The sequence below is a fragment of the Crotalus tigris genome, unplaced genomic scaffold (genome assembly GCF_016545835.1).
Source record: "Crotalus tigris isolate CLP2741 ecotype Arizona unplaced genomic scaffold, ASM1654583v1 scf7180000024439.5362192, whole genome shotgun sequence".
Taxonomy (NCBI): domain Eukaryota; kingdom Metazoa; phylum Chordata; class Lepidosauria; order Squamata; family Viperidae; genus Crotalus; species Crotalus tigris.
Window position 1 is genome coordinate 3,995,880 of NW_024100609.1, and position 14,386 is coordinate 4,010,265.

The 14,386-nt window shown below is 39.1% G+C and overlaps 1 protein-coding gene across 4 annotated transcripts in view; it reads left to right on the plus strand.

The window, feature by feature from the left end:
* HPCAL1 (hippocalcin like 1) overlaps positions 1-13,741 on the plus strand; it is a 110,500-nt gene extending 96,759 nt beyond the window's left edge. For all 4 annotated transcript variants that reach the window (XM_039331868.1, XM_039331870.1, XM_039331869.1 and 1 more), the window contains 3 exons: positions 3,874-4,277; positions 8,498-8,603; positions 12,509-13,741. In XM_039331868.1, the coding sequence (XP_039187802.1) occupies positions 3,900-4,277; positions 8,498-8,603; positions 12,509-12,606 (582 nt within the window). In that variant the 5' untranslated portion in view covers positions 3,874-3,899 and the 3' untranslated portion in view covers positions 12,607-13,741. The remainder of the gene's footprint in view (positions 1-3,873; positions 4,278-8,497; positions 8,604-12,508) is intronic.
* Positions 13,742-14,386: the final 645 nt, after the last annotated feature.

Below are 14,386 nucleotides of genomic sequence, written 5' to 3' on the forward strand. Positions count from 1 at the left end.
GGGTGGACAAAAACAGCAGGGGGAATTGAATTCTTAGGGGACATTAACTCTGTCAAGTTTCAGCTGGATGCTTTCAAGGGTTCACAATATTTTTTTTAAAAAAATATTCCATCTTATTTCTTTTAAAGCAGATACAGCATAGATGAGAAAAAGACAGCCCTAGGGCCGCCAAACTGTCCAGAAAAATGTCTTAATTTGCTAAACTTAACTCAACAGGTATCTGCTCCAACTTAAAAAATAAAAATAAATGAAAACCTGCTTAAGATGTACGCTCTCAACTCCATTTACTTTTTCTAGGATACAAGATTTGGCATCATACTGAAAAATGACCAAACCCTTACAGATAGGATAGGATTGCTTTGCTGCCTCTAATTGCTGGATTCTCTGACATTATGAAAGGACTAGCAAATTTGTGCCCTTCCCCCCTCCAACATTTAATCTCTTCCCAGCAAGATTTAGAAAAATGAAGACTGGTTTGTATTTAAGGAATGGTGTAATTTTGCTACTTCTGATCACTGGATTTGGATGCCAGAACAGTGGCATGCCATGACTGGTTATCCTTCTGCAAAAGGCACCCCTCCCTTTGCATCACTGAATCACTGGGAAAATCCAGTTGTGTCATAATTGTGGCTTGCAGGTCATATGTGCATTTGCAAAACTTGTTGCAAGAGGAGTCAATTAGAAATCCCTTGGCTGACATCCAGAGTGGAATAGCATGTATACACATGTCTAACGCTATTATTTTTATCATCTTCGCTATCTCTACAAGATATCTGGCTTGATATGAACATAATATGTATGTGTGAACACATCTACCACCTTGCTGTGATATTGAGGTGACCTGTTTATCGTTAGTTGAGGACATGTCCTCACAACAGAGCCTCCATCTTGGTGCCAATCTGCCACAGAGACATGATGTCAACCTTGTGAGATAGTCCAGATGAGAAGCACCCCCCAGGACTGCTAGCTCTGGGTTGTAAGATTACATTAACAGACTCTTGCAAGTCTAAAAGTACATCTCTTCCCCCCCCCCTTTTGCCTTCCTAATCCAAGAAACTAGGGAGGGTCCCTTCAGAGACTTTGCCACACCCATACTGCTGCTGCAGACTCAATTGCCTCTCATCTGAACATTGACTGATCTGTGGTTCCTCTTCCTCTCCCAAGGTCATTTCCACATGCCCAAACTGAATCAAGGTGATCCAACTGGAAAATGATATTTTCTCTTAGAACAGGGGTTCTCAACCTTGGCAACTTTAAGACTTGTGGACTTCAACTCCCAGAATTCCTCAGCCAGCAAAGCTGGCTGAGGAATTCTGGGAGTTGAAGTCCACAAGTCGTAAAGTTGCCAAGGTTGAAACCCCTGTACTTAGAACAAGGAATGTCACGCAGAGGAGGGATCTGAAGGAAGTCAGGGACCTGCAGCGCTCCAATTGTCCCTCTCCTATGCAGCCCTGAGCTTTTGCGGGCCTAGTGTTCTTCGGCTGCCAGAGAGAGACCAGAACTTCTCTGGCAAGTCAAATAAAACATTTGCAGGATTGGGAATGTTGACTTTGGGAAATATCTCCCACAAGGTTACCCTGCACAGCACCTGCTCTTCTTTTCGTCATGACGATTTTACCACTGCTTATCTTGCTTGCCATCCCTGCCTCGTTCCTCTCCTACCAGATGTTCCACCTTTCCCATTCTTTTTGTCTTTCCTGGACAGCAGCGCTGCCAAAGGGGACAGGGAAGGCAGAGAATCCGTTCTTGGCCAGGATGGGGCAGAGAGGCAAGCAGCAGAGGAGAATCTTCCTTCTGCTTTCCCTGCTCCTTATTCCCCCCAGCAGCAGCAGAAGGAATCCATTGCCCCTTTGCTGGCCTGATTTCAGAAATATGGCAAGAGGAACTCTGGGAAGGCAACTGTTTTGCAGTCAGCCTATTTTCCTCCCGTCCTCTTGCACGTCGCATCAGAATGTGTTGCTTCGGCAACCAAACCCATAATAGAGGACTTGGTCAGACTTTGGGGAAATTGCCACATGGCAAAAACCAAATTACAGGTAGTCCTCAACTTACAGCTCGATGCTTAGCAACCACTCAAACTTATGAGGGACCTCCCTGCATAACTTATCACCTGGGTTCAAAGTCCCAATGGTTTCCCCTCCCCCCACGGTCACAGGAGCGCACTAGGGGCACTTGGCAGCCAGGCCACATGTACAGCTGTTTGCACTATCCCGAGACCATTTGACTGGTTTATGGCAGTTTTGCCAAAAACTGGCATTTACTTCTGGGTTTTGGCAAGCAGGGCCATGGTGAACCATGGGTTCACTGAACAACATCACAAAAAGAGTCATAAAATCAGATTGGTTATTTATGACTGTGATGGCTAGGCTCCATTACCGTTGTAACTCAGGCCCACCTGTATTTAAAAGAACTTAAAGGTAACCACGCACCAAGACTGAACCAGCTCTCAGCTTTATATAAGTTTCTCTGCAAATGCTTATGTCATGACCTGTAGGAATTTTTAATAAGTTCAAACAGTCTAGGTCCAACTGCGTACTGTTCTAGCTGTTTTATTATATTTTCCTAACATCAGAAATACTGTGAGGTTTTGACATCTATATTTAGTTATCCAAATCGGTTTTAGGCTCACAAATGCATCTCCCAAGAGAACTTGCTTGAAATAAATGAGCACAAGGAGTTGTCCTATTAAAAATGGGGGCGGCCTTTGGATGGCTTTTTCAAGCTTTCTTTTATTTCCTGTTTTTCTTGCAGCTGACTTATTTGTTTTGGAATTCCTGAAACAACTTTCCAAGCATTTCTAAAGTATTTGGCTAAAAGAGTGGATATATTACCTAAAGTAGAAGACCTAACAACTGAAAATATTTGATAAATATCTTAATATTGTGAATTAGAACACCGTGGAAGAACTTGTTGGGTAAAATAAAGAAGATAGCCACTGTATGCATTTTGGTCATGGAAATAGATAGGGAACACAGCATATTGTCAGTCTTAGGCCTTGTGTGTGTCCAAGAAAAAAGTTCTAATGAAATGAAGCTTCTAGAATATTATGCTCATATAAAACAGTGGTAAATGGGAAAGTATTTGGCCACAGAGCTGCAATAAACATCTCTAAATATATTATGCTAGAGAGAAATATGAGGATTAATTAAAGCAAGAATATACAAATTCCATTTAGCCCTCCCTTTTTCCTTTTTTTTTTTTTTTGGCATGGACAACGGTTGAATTTAGGAAGAGATTTACTGTTCAAAAAGGTTGTAATCATGAAGATAATGTGTGCAGAGTGTTTGGCAATGGAAAGAATGGGCTTTCTAGCTGTATCACTAAAAGGTTGGAATGGAATTTGCAATTTGTGTTTGCAGAAAGTTTTCTGGTATTATTTTGTTGTTTTATGAAGGGAGATTTCCATGGATGATTGGGCAATGCAAAAGAGGCTGCAGTGCATTGGTGAAAATTGTCTCTTCTCTTCATTGCTGAAAACTCCATTAGATCGAGAATCCCTTTACAGTGGAAGGGTGCTATCATTTGGTGCAAAGACACTTTTCAATACATTGTGAAAACAAGCTACCAACTGTATACTAATAAAGCAAGAACTTGGACGATAGTCCGCATTATCTTTCCCCCCCTCGTATGCTGTAATAGCCCTCTCAATAGCAATGCATTTCAAGAAAAATGGGGAAAAAGAAACATACAGTATTCCTTCTGAAGAAATAATTTATCCACCCAATTTATTTAAAATAAGCCACAGGCTTGAAAAAGCAGAATATATAAGGAACCTATTTCTGTCCCTTCTGCCATGTACGTGCTTAATACAGCTACATTTTGAATTTCAGTTGTGAGAAGAATGAACTATTTTTTTTTTTGTCCTGTTTTCAGCTCTTAGATAATAAACCAAGAACAGAATGGGGAAACAGAACAGTAAATTGAGACCGGAAGTGCTGCAGGATCTCCGAGAGAACACCGAATTCACAGATCACGAGCTTCAAGAGTGGTACAAAGGCTTCCTCAAAGATTGCCCAACTGGCCATTTGACTGTTGATGAATTCAAAAAGATCTATGCTAATTTCTTCCCATACGGGGATGCCTCAAAATTTGCAGAACACGTGTTCCGCACTTTTGACACCAATGGCGATGGGACGATAGACTTCCGGGAATTTATAATTGCGCTAAGTGTTACCTCTCGAGGAAAGCTTGAGCAGAAGCTGAAATGGGCCTTTAGCATGTATGATCTTGATGGCAATGGTTACATTAGCCGTGCTGAAATGCTTGAAATAGTGCAGGTAAGTAAAAAAATGCTAAAGCACCTAACTAAATGTTAAGACAACCTAGTGCAATCAGCTATTTAACAATGCAGTATAGCAGCCATTTTCAACCTGGTGCACTTGAGATATATAGGACATGCTGACTGTAAATTATCTCCAGTAGCACCAATTTTGGGAAGACTGCTGTCCATAATCTTGACCTTGGAGTTTATTTCAGCTGAAGTACCTCTTAGAATTCTATAATGATGATGATGATGATGATGATGATGATGATGATGATGATGATGATGATGATGATGATGGAAGGGATCTTGGAATCAGGCAGGAAACCCTATACCATTTCAGATAAATGGCTGTCCAGTCTCTTCTTGGAGCATTCACTGCTTCTGGAGGCAAGTTGTTCCACTGGTTAATTGTTCTAACTGTCGGGAAGTTTCTCCTTAGTTCTAGGTTGCTTCTCTCCTTGGTTAGTTTCCACCCGTTGCTTCTTGTCCTGCCTTCAGGCGCTTTGGAAAATAGCTTGACTCCCTCTTCTTTGTGGCAGCCCCTGAGATATTGGAATACTGCTATCATGTCCCCCCTTGTCCTTCTCTTCATTAAACTAGACATACCCAATTCCAGCAACCGTTCCTTATATGTTTTAGCCTCCAGTCCCTTAATCATCTTTCTTGCTCTTCTCTGTACTCTTTCTAGAATCTCAGCATCTTTTTTACATTATTGTGGCCAAAACTGGATGCAAGATTCCAAGTGTGGCCTTACCATTCTAAGTGTGTCAGTACATGCATGTACAGATAGTCCTCAATTTACGACCACAATTGAGCCCAAAATTTCTGTTGCTAAACAAGACAGTTGTGAAGTGAATTTTGCCCCATATTATGGCCTTTCCTGCCCCAGTTATTAAGTGAATCACTGCAGGTGTTAAGCTAATAACATGGTTGTTAAGTGACACCGGCTTCCCCATTGATTTAACTTGTCAGAAGATCACAAAAAGCAATCAGACAACCCTAGGACACTGCAGCCCATCATAAATACATGCCAACTGCTAAGTCTCCAAATTTCGGTCACATGACCATGGGGATGCTGCAATGATTGTAAGTGTGAAAAGTGGTCATCAGTCACTTTTTCTGTCCTTTTGTAACTTCGGTCAGTAAACGAATGGTTGTAAGTCGAGGACTGAGTAAGTGAGATGCAGGCAACGGTATGTTGGCTTAGAAAGTAGTCATCAGATTACAGATCCTAATACTGGCTTTAGATGTGCATTATTCTGGTATTTATGCACCAACCTCTTAGCATTATCTGGAAATACTGCATATAACACATATATAACAAAGGCTGATAACTTAGTCTATTCTTTCATTTATTTATTAAAAAATTTAAATGAAAATTTTGATTGAATAAAGCCATGATTTGTGGCAGAGGTTAATCCCGGTGGGTCCATCTAGTCAAATTCATGCCATGTGGAAAATTGTGACTTGGATGTAAGAAATGATAAAGAGCAAAAAGTGAAGGAAAAACAGATACATCGTGGAAAGGAAAGGAAAGGACAAAGGAAAGGAAAGGAAAGGAAAGGAAAGGAAAGGAAAGGAAAGGAAAGGATGCAATAGAACTGAACTAAGTGACCTGATCTTATGGAATGATATTGATGAAAACCTGGAATGAAGTTGTAGATTTAATTGTGAACAAAAGAGCTAAAAGTATAAATTGGTGTCGTTGTAAGTGTACATGAAAGAAGAATTCATAGTTCAATGATAGGTCATGTTACAAGCCAGTGAAAGGTAATAATAGAAAAAGAAAGGATGAACTTTGGAGAAAACAGTGTAATATTCTGAATGAATGCAGTCCCGAGGGGCAAAAATTATTTTAGATGGCATGAAGGCAATGAGATGAGAGAAAATAGAAAAAGTGGTAGAGACATTTAGCAACCCAAGAATGAATGAGAATGGTGGAATCTATTTAAATACATAGTTGAAGCATAAACCTCTTCATGGATAATTGTAGCAAAGGAGGAAAATAGAAAAGGGCAATAGATTTGACTGCCTTTGGTGATATCAGGGGCAAGTAACCAGGAACAGGAATTAAGTTCAAGTTTATTTTATGCTACCTATGCACAAGAATCTGATTTATTAACGGTCACAGCAAATTGGTGTTAGATAACAATAATAATAATAGTAAAGTTGGAAGGGACCTTGGAGGTCATCTAGTCCAACCCCCTGCTCGGGCAGGAAACCCTACACCATTTCGGACACATGGCTGTCCAGTCTCTTCTTAAAAACTTCCAGTGTTGGAGCATTTACTGCTTCTGGAGGCAAGCTGTTCCACTGATTAATTGTTCTCACTGTCAGGAAGTTTCTCCTTAGTTCTAGGTTGCTTCTATCCTTGATTAGTTTCCACCCGTTGCTTCTTGTCCTGCCTTCAGGTGCTTTGGAAAATAGCTTAATTCCCTCTTCTTTATGGCAGCCCCTGAGATATTGGAATACTGCTATCATGTCCCCCTTGTCCTTCTCTTCGTTAAACTAGACATACCCAATTCTAGCAACCGTTCCTTATATGTTTTAGCCTCCAGTCCCCTAATCATCTTTGTTGCTCTTCTCTGTACTCTTTCTAGAGTCTCAACATCTTTTTTACATCGTGGTGACCAAAACTGGATGCAGTATTCCAAGTGTGGCCTTACCAAGGCATTAAAGAATGGTATTAATACTTCACGTGATCTTGATTCTATCCCTCTGTTAATGCAGCCTAGCACTGTGTTGGCCTTTTTGGCAGCTGCAGCACACTGCTGGCTCATATTTAAGTGATTGTCTACTAGGACTCCGAGGTCCCTCTCACAGTTACTACTAGTGAGCATGGTGCCACCTATGCTGTACTTGTGCATTTGGTTTTTCTTGCCTACATGTAGAACCTTGCTTTTTTCACCATTGAATTTCATTTTGTTAGTTAGTGCCCAGTGTTCAAGTCTGTCCAGATCCTTCTGTATCTGAAGCCTGTCTTCTGGAGTGTTGGCTATTCCTGCCAGCTTGGTGTCGTCTGCAAATTTGATGAGTTCCCCATCTATCCCTTCATCCAAGTCATTGAGGAAGATGTTGAAGAGTACTGGGCCCAGAACAGAGCCCTGGGGCACCCCACTACACACTTCCCTCCATATAGATGCAGTTCCATTGAGGACCACTCACTGAGTACGGCCGGTCAGCCAGCTACAGATCCATCTGGTGGTGGTTCTGTCTACCCCACATTTTTCTATCTTGTCAAGTAGTAGGTTGTGATCTACTTTATCAAATGCCTTACTGAAGTCCAAGTAAATTATGTCCACAGCATTCCTCTGATCCACTAATTTTGTCACTTGGTCAAAGAATGCAATAAGATTTGTCTGGCCTGATCTATTTTTGACAAACCCGTGTTGGCTTTTAGTAATGACTTTGTTTGCCTCTAGGTGTTCGTTGATTCGTTGTTTGATTATCTTTTCCAGGATCTTCCCAGGTATTGAGGTCAGGCTGATAGGTCTGTAATTTCCTGGATCCATTTTTTTTCCTTTTTTGAGGAGGGAACTACATCAGCTCTTTTCCAGTCCTCTGGTAGTTCCCCTGTGTTCCAGGATCTTTGAAAAATACAGTTCAGTGGCTCCGATATTACATCTGCCAGTTCCTTGAGAACTCTGATAAGAGTCAACGGAATTTATGGGGCAGGCTGGAATTTGGTCTCTTTTGGGAATGTAGCGACTCCAATCCAATGACATGTTTGATCCTGCTTTCTCTTACATTAGAATCAGAATTAGAATTAAGGGTTATGAGGAGTTCTGAATATTGTTATTGGTGTCAAGAATGGATCTTGGGAAAAACGGGGTGTGAAAGTGCAGATAAAATAACTATAGGGAAAGGAAGTATTGGTGGTTAGTCTCCCAACAGAATGTAATGGCAACTAAAGGACATGGAAGCTGCTTGAAAGACAGAAATGAATTTGTTTACAGAATACCAATGAAGACTGTGCATCTGTTCTCCTTAATAAATAAATACATCGCATATAAATCAATAGATGGAAAATATGGGCATATATTAGATACAAATCACAGCTCAGGAATTTTTTAAAAATGCAGAACTTGTTGAGTGTTTCTTTAGTACTTGTTTTGTATGTTTTAATATATTTCACTGTAATGGCCTCTCAGATTTTTTGTTTTTGGGGTTGTTTGTTTTTTAACTTTGGACTTCCAAGAAATATTTTAATCTGTTTTTCCTATCCCTACAAAGGCAATCTATAAAATGGTGTCTTCAGTCATGAAAATGCCAGAGGATGAATCAACTCCAGAGAAACGAACAGATAAAATCTTCAGACAGATGGATACCAATAATGATGGTAGGTTTTGTGAGTAAACTTTTGTGATGTGCTTACCAAAGATGGGGGTAACTGTAGCGGACATCTGTTTAAAACTGTTTAATCTAGAGTCAAGAAATCTTTACAAGGAGAAATTATTGCATTTTAAAAAAAAAGTCTGAGAGCCTTACCAGTCCATTAAAAAAAAAAAAATTCTACAACCAGACCACTAAAGATTTCCCTTGTTTATAAAGTTGTCTCTATGCACACTTATTTTCCTGAGATTAACTTTTTTTTCTCTTGCATTCTGTTTTCCTCTTCCACTGACAGTCTCTGCCAAGCAATGTAAAACTTTGCAGGCACGTGTTTTGCAATGGAAATAAATTATTGAAAAGTACTACATTTATTCTACTTTGTATGGCTCGTTCTAGCTCTAGGTTTCTTAACCTACAAATAGGAAAGATAAGTTGATTTGCACGAATTTTGTACGAGTCCATTAGAATTTCAAAGAGTAATTAAAATTGTAGATCTCTGTGTTACTTCAGACTGGCAGCCATTATCTCTGTCCCTCCGACTAGATTACTAAAAGGAAAGATAGCATTTTCCCCAGTAGGATCTTTATCATTGTGTTTCTCCTTCATCTACCGTATTTTGCAACCGAAAAACACGGTAGAGGTTGCCTTTGGAAGGAGTATCTTGCTTCAGAACCTTTGATCAGACAAGGTTAGGAGAGAAGAAAAAGGAGAGCTAAGGTTCTGTGAGGTGCGGAGGCTACTTAATGGAGCCATTACTGTTGAAATAGGTTCCTGCAGTTTTTTGGTCATGGGTCAAAGTCCAAATGTTTCTTCGGCGTTGCCTGCTAGCAGGACATGTGTCTATTTGCATGGAAATACTGTATTTTAAAAAGAAGTACCATACTATGACTAGTATCGTGGGAAGTTTTGGGGCACTAGTTCCTCAGCCAATGAGGATTCAAAAGATACCAATATCTCAAAATATTTGAAGCAACCTATTGCCATTGTTTTCCAATAACCTCTGAAACAAAAGTGAGGTTATGTCACTTTCAAGTCTCAACTTCAGTACTTAATCCAACTAATCTTAGTCCAACTAACAAATGATGAAAGATGCTGGGAGCAGGTTCCCTGCCTTAGTGTGCATTCATCTTATCTTCCCTGAGACTTTGACATGAGTACTTCATTACTACGATTAAATAAGTATTAGATACCTACAAAGATGGGTGGAGGGGCTAAACATTTACTCGGATGTCAAAATGGGAAACGAATTGTTGTTGTGGTTGTTGCAACAAAAATAACAGTAAAACAGGAGAGGCATTGGTGTTCTTGTATTCTTCAGAAGAGAGGTCTATCGGAGTCTCCAAATTCCACAACAATTTAATATATATTCATAGTACTATTTAGAGCACAGGGTGATAATTTGATCAGTCATCATTAAGTTTTGTTCAGATTAATCTGAGCTGAATCAAGGAAGATGCAGCCCATTCAAAGAGACCCCATTACCACCACCATAGGTTTCTGCTTGCATCTTACCTTCTTTCCAAGACTAGACATTGTCATCTTGGGGAGAAGAATACCTTAGCAGTTAGTGGGGGATTTTAGTTCAGACTGACATGGTCCATCTGTATCATAGCAACAATGGAGGCTGGCTTTTGATTCCCTGTCAGGAAATAGTGATACAAATGTCATTTACTGAGGATCTAGTCCTTATTGAAAACTTCTGCTAGCTGTTGCTCCCTTCCAAAGGTGAGAGATGATTGCCCAGGAAGCAGAAGAAAAAATATGTTGAGACTCTGGAAAGAGTGCAGAGAAGAGCAACAAAGATAATTAGGGGACCAGAGGCTAAAACTTATAAAGAACAGTTGCTGGAATTGGGTATGTTTAATAAAAAGAAGGACTGGGGGTGATGTGATAGCAGTGTTCCAGTATCTCAGGGGTTGCCACAAAGAAGAGGGAGTCAAGCTATTGTCCAAAGGCAGGACAAGATGCAACGGATGGAAACTGATCAAGGAGAGAAGCAACCTGGAACTAAGGAGAAATTTCCTGACAGAACAATTAATCAGTGGAACAATTTGCCTCCAAAAGTTGTGAATGATCCAACACTGGAAGTTTTTAAGAAAAGATCAGACAACCACTTGTCTGAAATAGTATAGGGTTTCCTGCCTGAGCAGGGGGTTGAACTAGAAACCTCCAAGGTCCCTTCCAACTCTGTTATTCTGTTCTATTATAGAAGTGTCAACTAGTAGGCGATTGATATTTGTGCTCTTTGGATGGTTTTGTGACCATGCATAACTTACAAGTACAATCTCTTTTGAGACAAGTATGCTGCATAAATGCATCTGGGATAAGCATTAAATAGCTTGCCTATTTCTAATTAACTCAGTTGTGAGAGAACTTAAATAAAAGGATAAATATGCACAAACTATTAAAGTCACCATGACTGCTGAAAATTATTTTCTAGTAATATGATAGAAAAATAGAAACCCAGAACATAGTACAGGTAGTCCTTAACTTATAACCAGTTGCTTATCTACCATTTGAAATTCTGATGGACCTGCCCTGGGGGGTTTACTTATGAACCATATATGAAGTTCCAGCGCTCCCCCCCCCCCGTCCTGGGATGGTGCTTTGGACACTTGGCAACCAAGCTGCATTTGCAGAGTCCTGTGGTCATGTGACCATGATTTATGACAGTTTTGCTTTCGGTTTTTGGCAAAATTGTGCCTCTAGCAAACCAGTGGTTTGCTTAACAACCATACTGTTTGCTTAATGAATCTCAGTGATTCATTTAATGATCATCACAAAACTATCTCAGTGATTTGCTTAATGATCACTACAAGAAAGTTTGTAAAATCTTTCAGACTGCTTTACGACCATCGCAACTATGATGGCCTCCAATAAGATTGTAACTTGAGAGCATCCTTCCGTTGTTACTCTTTCCGGCCTAGAGAATTTGTTCAAGCAGAGATGATCTCCTCAAAAAACTGTTTGTAAAAGCTTATTGTGCTTGTCTAAATTATCCTAGAAATATATCACATTCCTCTGCTCCTTTCTATTTGCCCATCTAAAGAATTAGGAAATAAGAATAATACTTGAGGGCAAAGTATTTCACAGAGAAGGTGGAGGCTTGTTACCTTTCGCCATTGTCTGCCTTTCCAATGGGAGCCAAGGTCTTTGAAACAGCAATTCAGAATCTTGATCAATAAACTCCTATGTCAAAGAAAATGCATTCTACATGTTGCCTGAGAATGAATGAAGATTGAAAGATGTTTTTCTTCCAGTGGCATTTCTTGTGTTTTTCGTAATACAGAAGTCTGCCCTGATTTAATAGCAATAGAAACCATTTGTCCCACACATTACCTAGTGTTTTATAAGGAACAATATGCTGAAACAGACCAGTCCACAAACCGACTCACTTAACTTAGTCAGATTGTAATGTCCACTTAATTTCAAATATTTTGGCATCATTAGTTCGTAATCCTTTAATCTAGCTCAGGGAGGAAATTGTATTTGGTTCAAAAATGTGCCTGCCTGAGATTCAGCCGCCTGCCATTTTTCAAGTCCGCCCTTCAGCAAAATGTCAACTAAAGGAAGCAACAGATCAGCACTGAGGTTATGCTTGTTTTCATGTCATTTTCATTCAGGGTTTTACGTTTTTCTTAAGAGCTTTAGAATTGTAACAGGATGTGAGAATTTTGTCTGGTTCTTATTCTGATTGTATTTCGGAAGTCTACATTATATCAGAGTTTTCTCAGCCAACCCTCCAAAAAACAGCATTTTGGTTCTTTGGAACGAGGGGGGGTATATCTTTTTGGCAGTCTATCAAATCTCATATACAGTTCTTTTTACACCAGCTGGAAATGAGCAGACGGCTCTTTATGTTCTCTATGTGGCAGATCAGATGTATAATTTTCTCTCTCTGTTCCTTTCAAGGTAAATTATCTCTCGAAGAGTTTATAAAAGGTGCCAAGAGTGATCCCTCAATTGTCCGGTTGTTACAGTGTGATCCAAGTAGTGCAAGTCAGTTTTAATGAAACTCTGGACAGTTTGCAAAGAAAATTACTGGCTTGTTCAAGCTTTGCTCGTAAATGGATGCCTTCAACCATTCCTCATTGGTTAGTGGATGAAACTTTGTGGCTGGATTTTCTCTGTATCCAAGTGGAAAAAAAAAAAAAGAGCCTCACTCTTCTCATCAGCTGCGATACGACTTCTCTTTCCAGTATCCTAATTCTCTTTTTCACTCCGCATTATTGTTAGGACTCCCTCTACACATAGACTGTAACCGAAGGGTATGTTTACATGCAAGTTAAAAGAGGGAGAATGGTATTCCTCTTGGTTAATCTAAATGGATGACTTTGGTAACTCCAAAAAGATACTATATGTAATTTTCATCTGCTGTGGCAGCAGCAAAAGACAGTTTATATCCCAGAAAATCACTATGGAATGTGGAATAAATTAAGCAGATTTTGTTTTTAAAAAATGGCATGTCTCCAGTTTCCTTCTCAATGAGGAAAATTGCTTGTGCTTGCAAACAGTTCTCACTGGGAAGAAAACTGGAATCATGCTGTTTTTAAAAAACAAAATAGATATACACATTTAAAACATACATATATATAAGTTGTGTGTATATATATGTGTGTATTTTATATATATATATATATATACACACACACACACACATTTTACTTTTTGAAGTAAAAATTAATATTTAGGTCATATTTAATATATGTAGACCTCATCTTTCATTTCTTTTAGTTGTCCATGATTATTATTTTTTTAAGAAAAGGATTATGATATTTATACATAGTCAAGTTGCCATTAAGGCACTGCATGATTAGCTGTTTGTGGGTATATCACTGTTTTAATTACTGGTTGCAACACTTTGTCCATTTTTACTGTGGATTGTTCCAGCATTTACTGTGTTTAATGAAGACTAAAGAGGAATCATTCTGCTTCCGTGTTTCACAGTGATGGGCCACTCACAATGGCTATCACACTTCAACAGGCTTTTGAGTGAGGTGAGGTAATTTGACAAGCATTTACTATGATCCTCCTACCAATTTGTGGCTGTCCATCTCTGTTAATAATCTTGTGCATTCCAGTGTTATTTAATATCTGCTAATGCCAAGAAATGCTGATTGAAATAAAGGTGAATTTTCTTGTTGATCTATGTTATCTTTTAATTATTGGATGCTTTGAATTTGCATGTAGCGTAATTTCTTTCTAGGAAACAATGAAAGGATATTTCCAGAGTCAGTTTAAAAAGAGCGTTCACACAAATTGCACATGAGTGAATATTACTCGAATTATTCTTCCGCAGATTTTAAATTTTAATTGAATATCAGCCTAGTTCAGCAATATTATTTTTATTCAGAAATATAGTTAGAAGTTTTGTTTTTGTTTTTTTGAAATAGATTTTTTTATATATAAAACAAGATTACATATCCTGACATATCTTTGTTATAGGAATTGGATTAAGGCAAAAGATAGTACTGGCAATGGAGCTCTGGACTATAGATGGACAGTAAAACCTGCCAAGTGAGAATGAGGATAGTAAAGCCAACTTTTGAAAATCCATATCTCATCCCTAAAAATGCCCTTCTTTTATTCAGCCTGAAAAAGGTTACGGCTGTGGTCCAAGGGTTACAATTCTTCTCTTAAAAATAAAGACAACGTTTTTATTGGGTGGAGTTCAACTACTGTTGACTAAATGGACACTTTGGTGTATTTTATGCTGGCAGTTTAACATGGAAGCGATTTGCCATTCCCTTCTTCCAGCTTGATTTTCCATGAGGCACGAAAGCCAGCTGG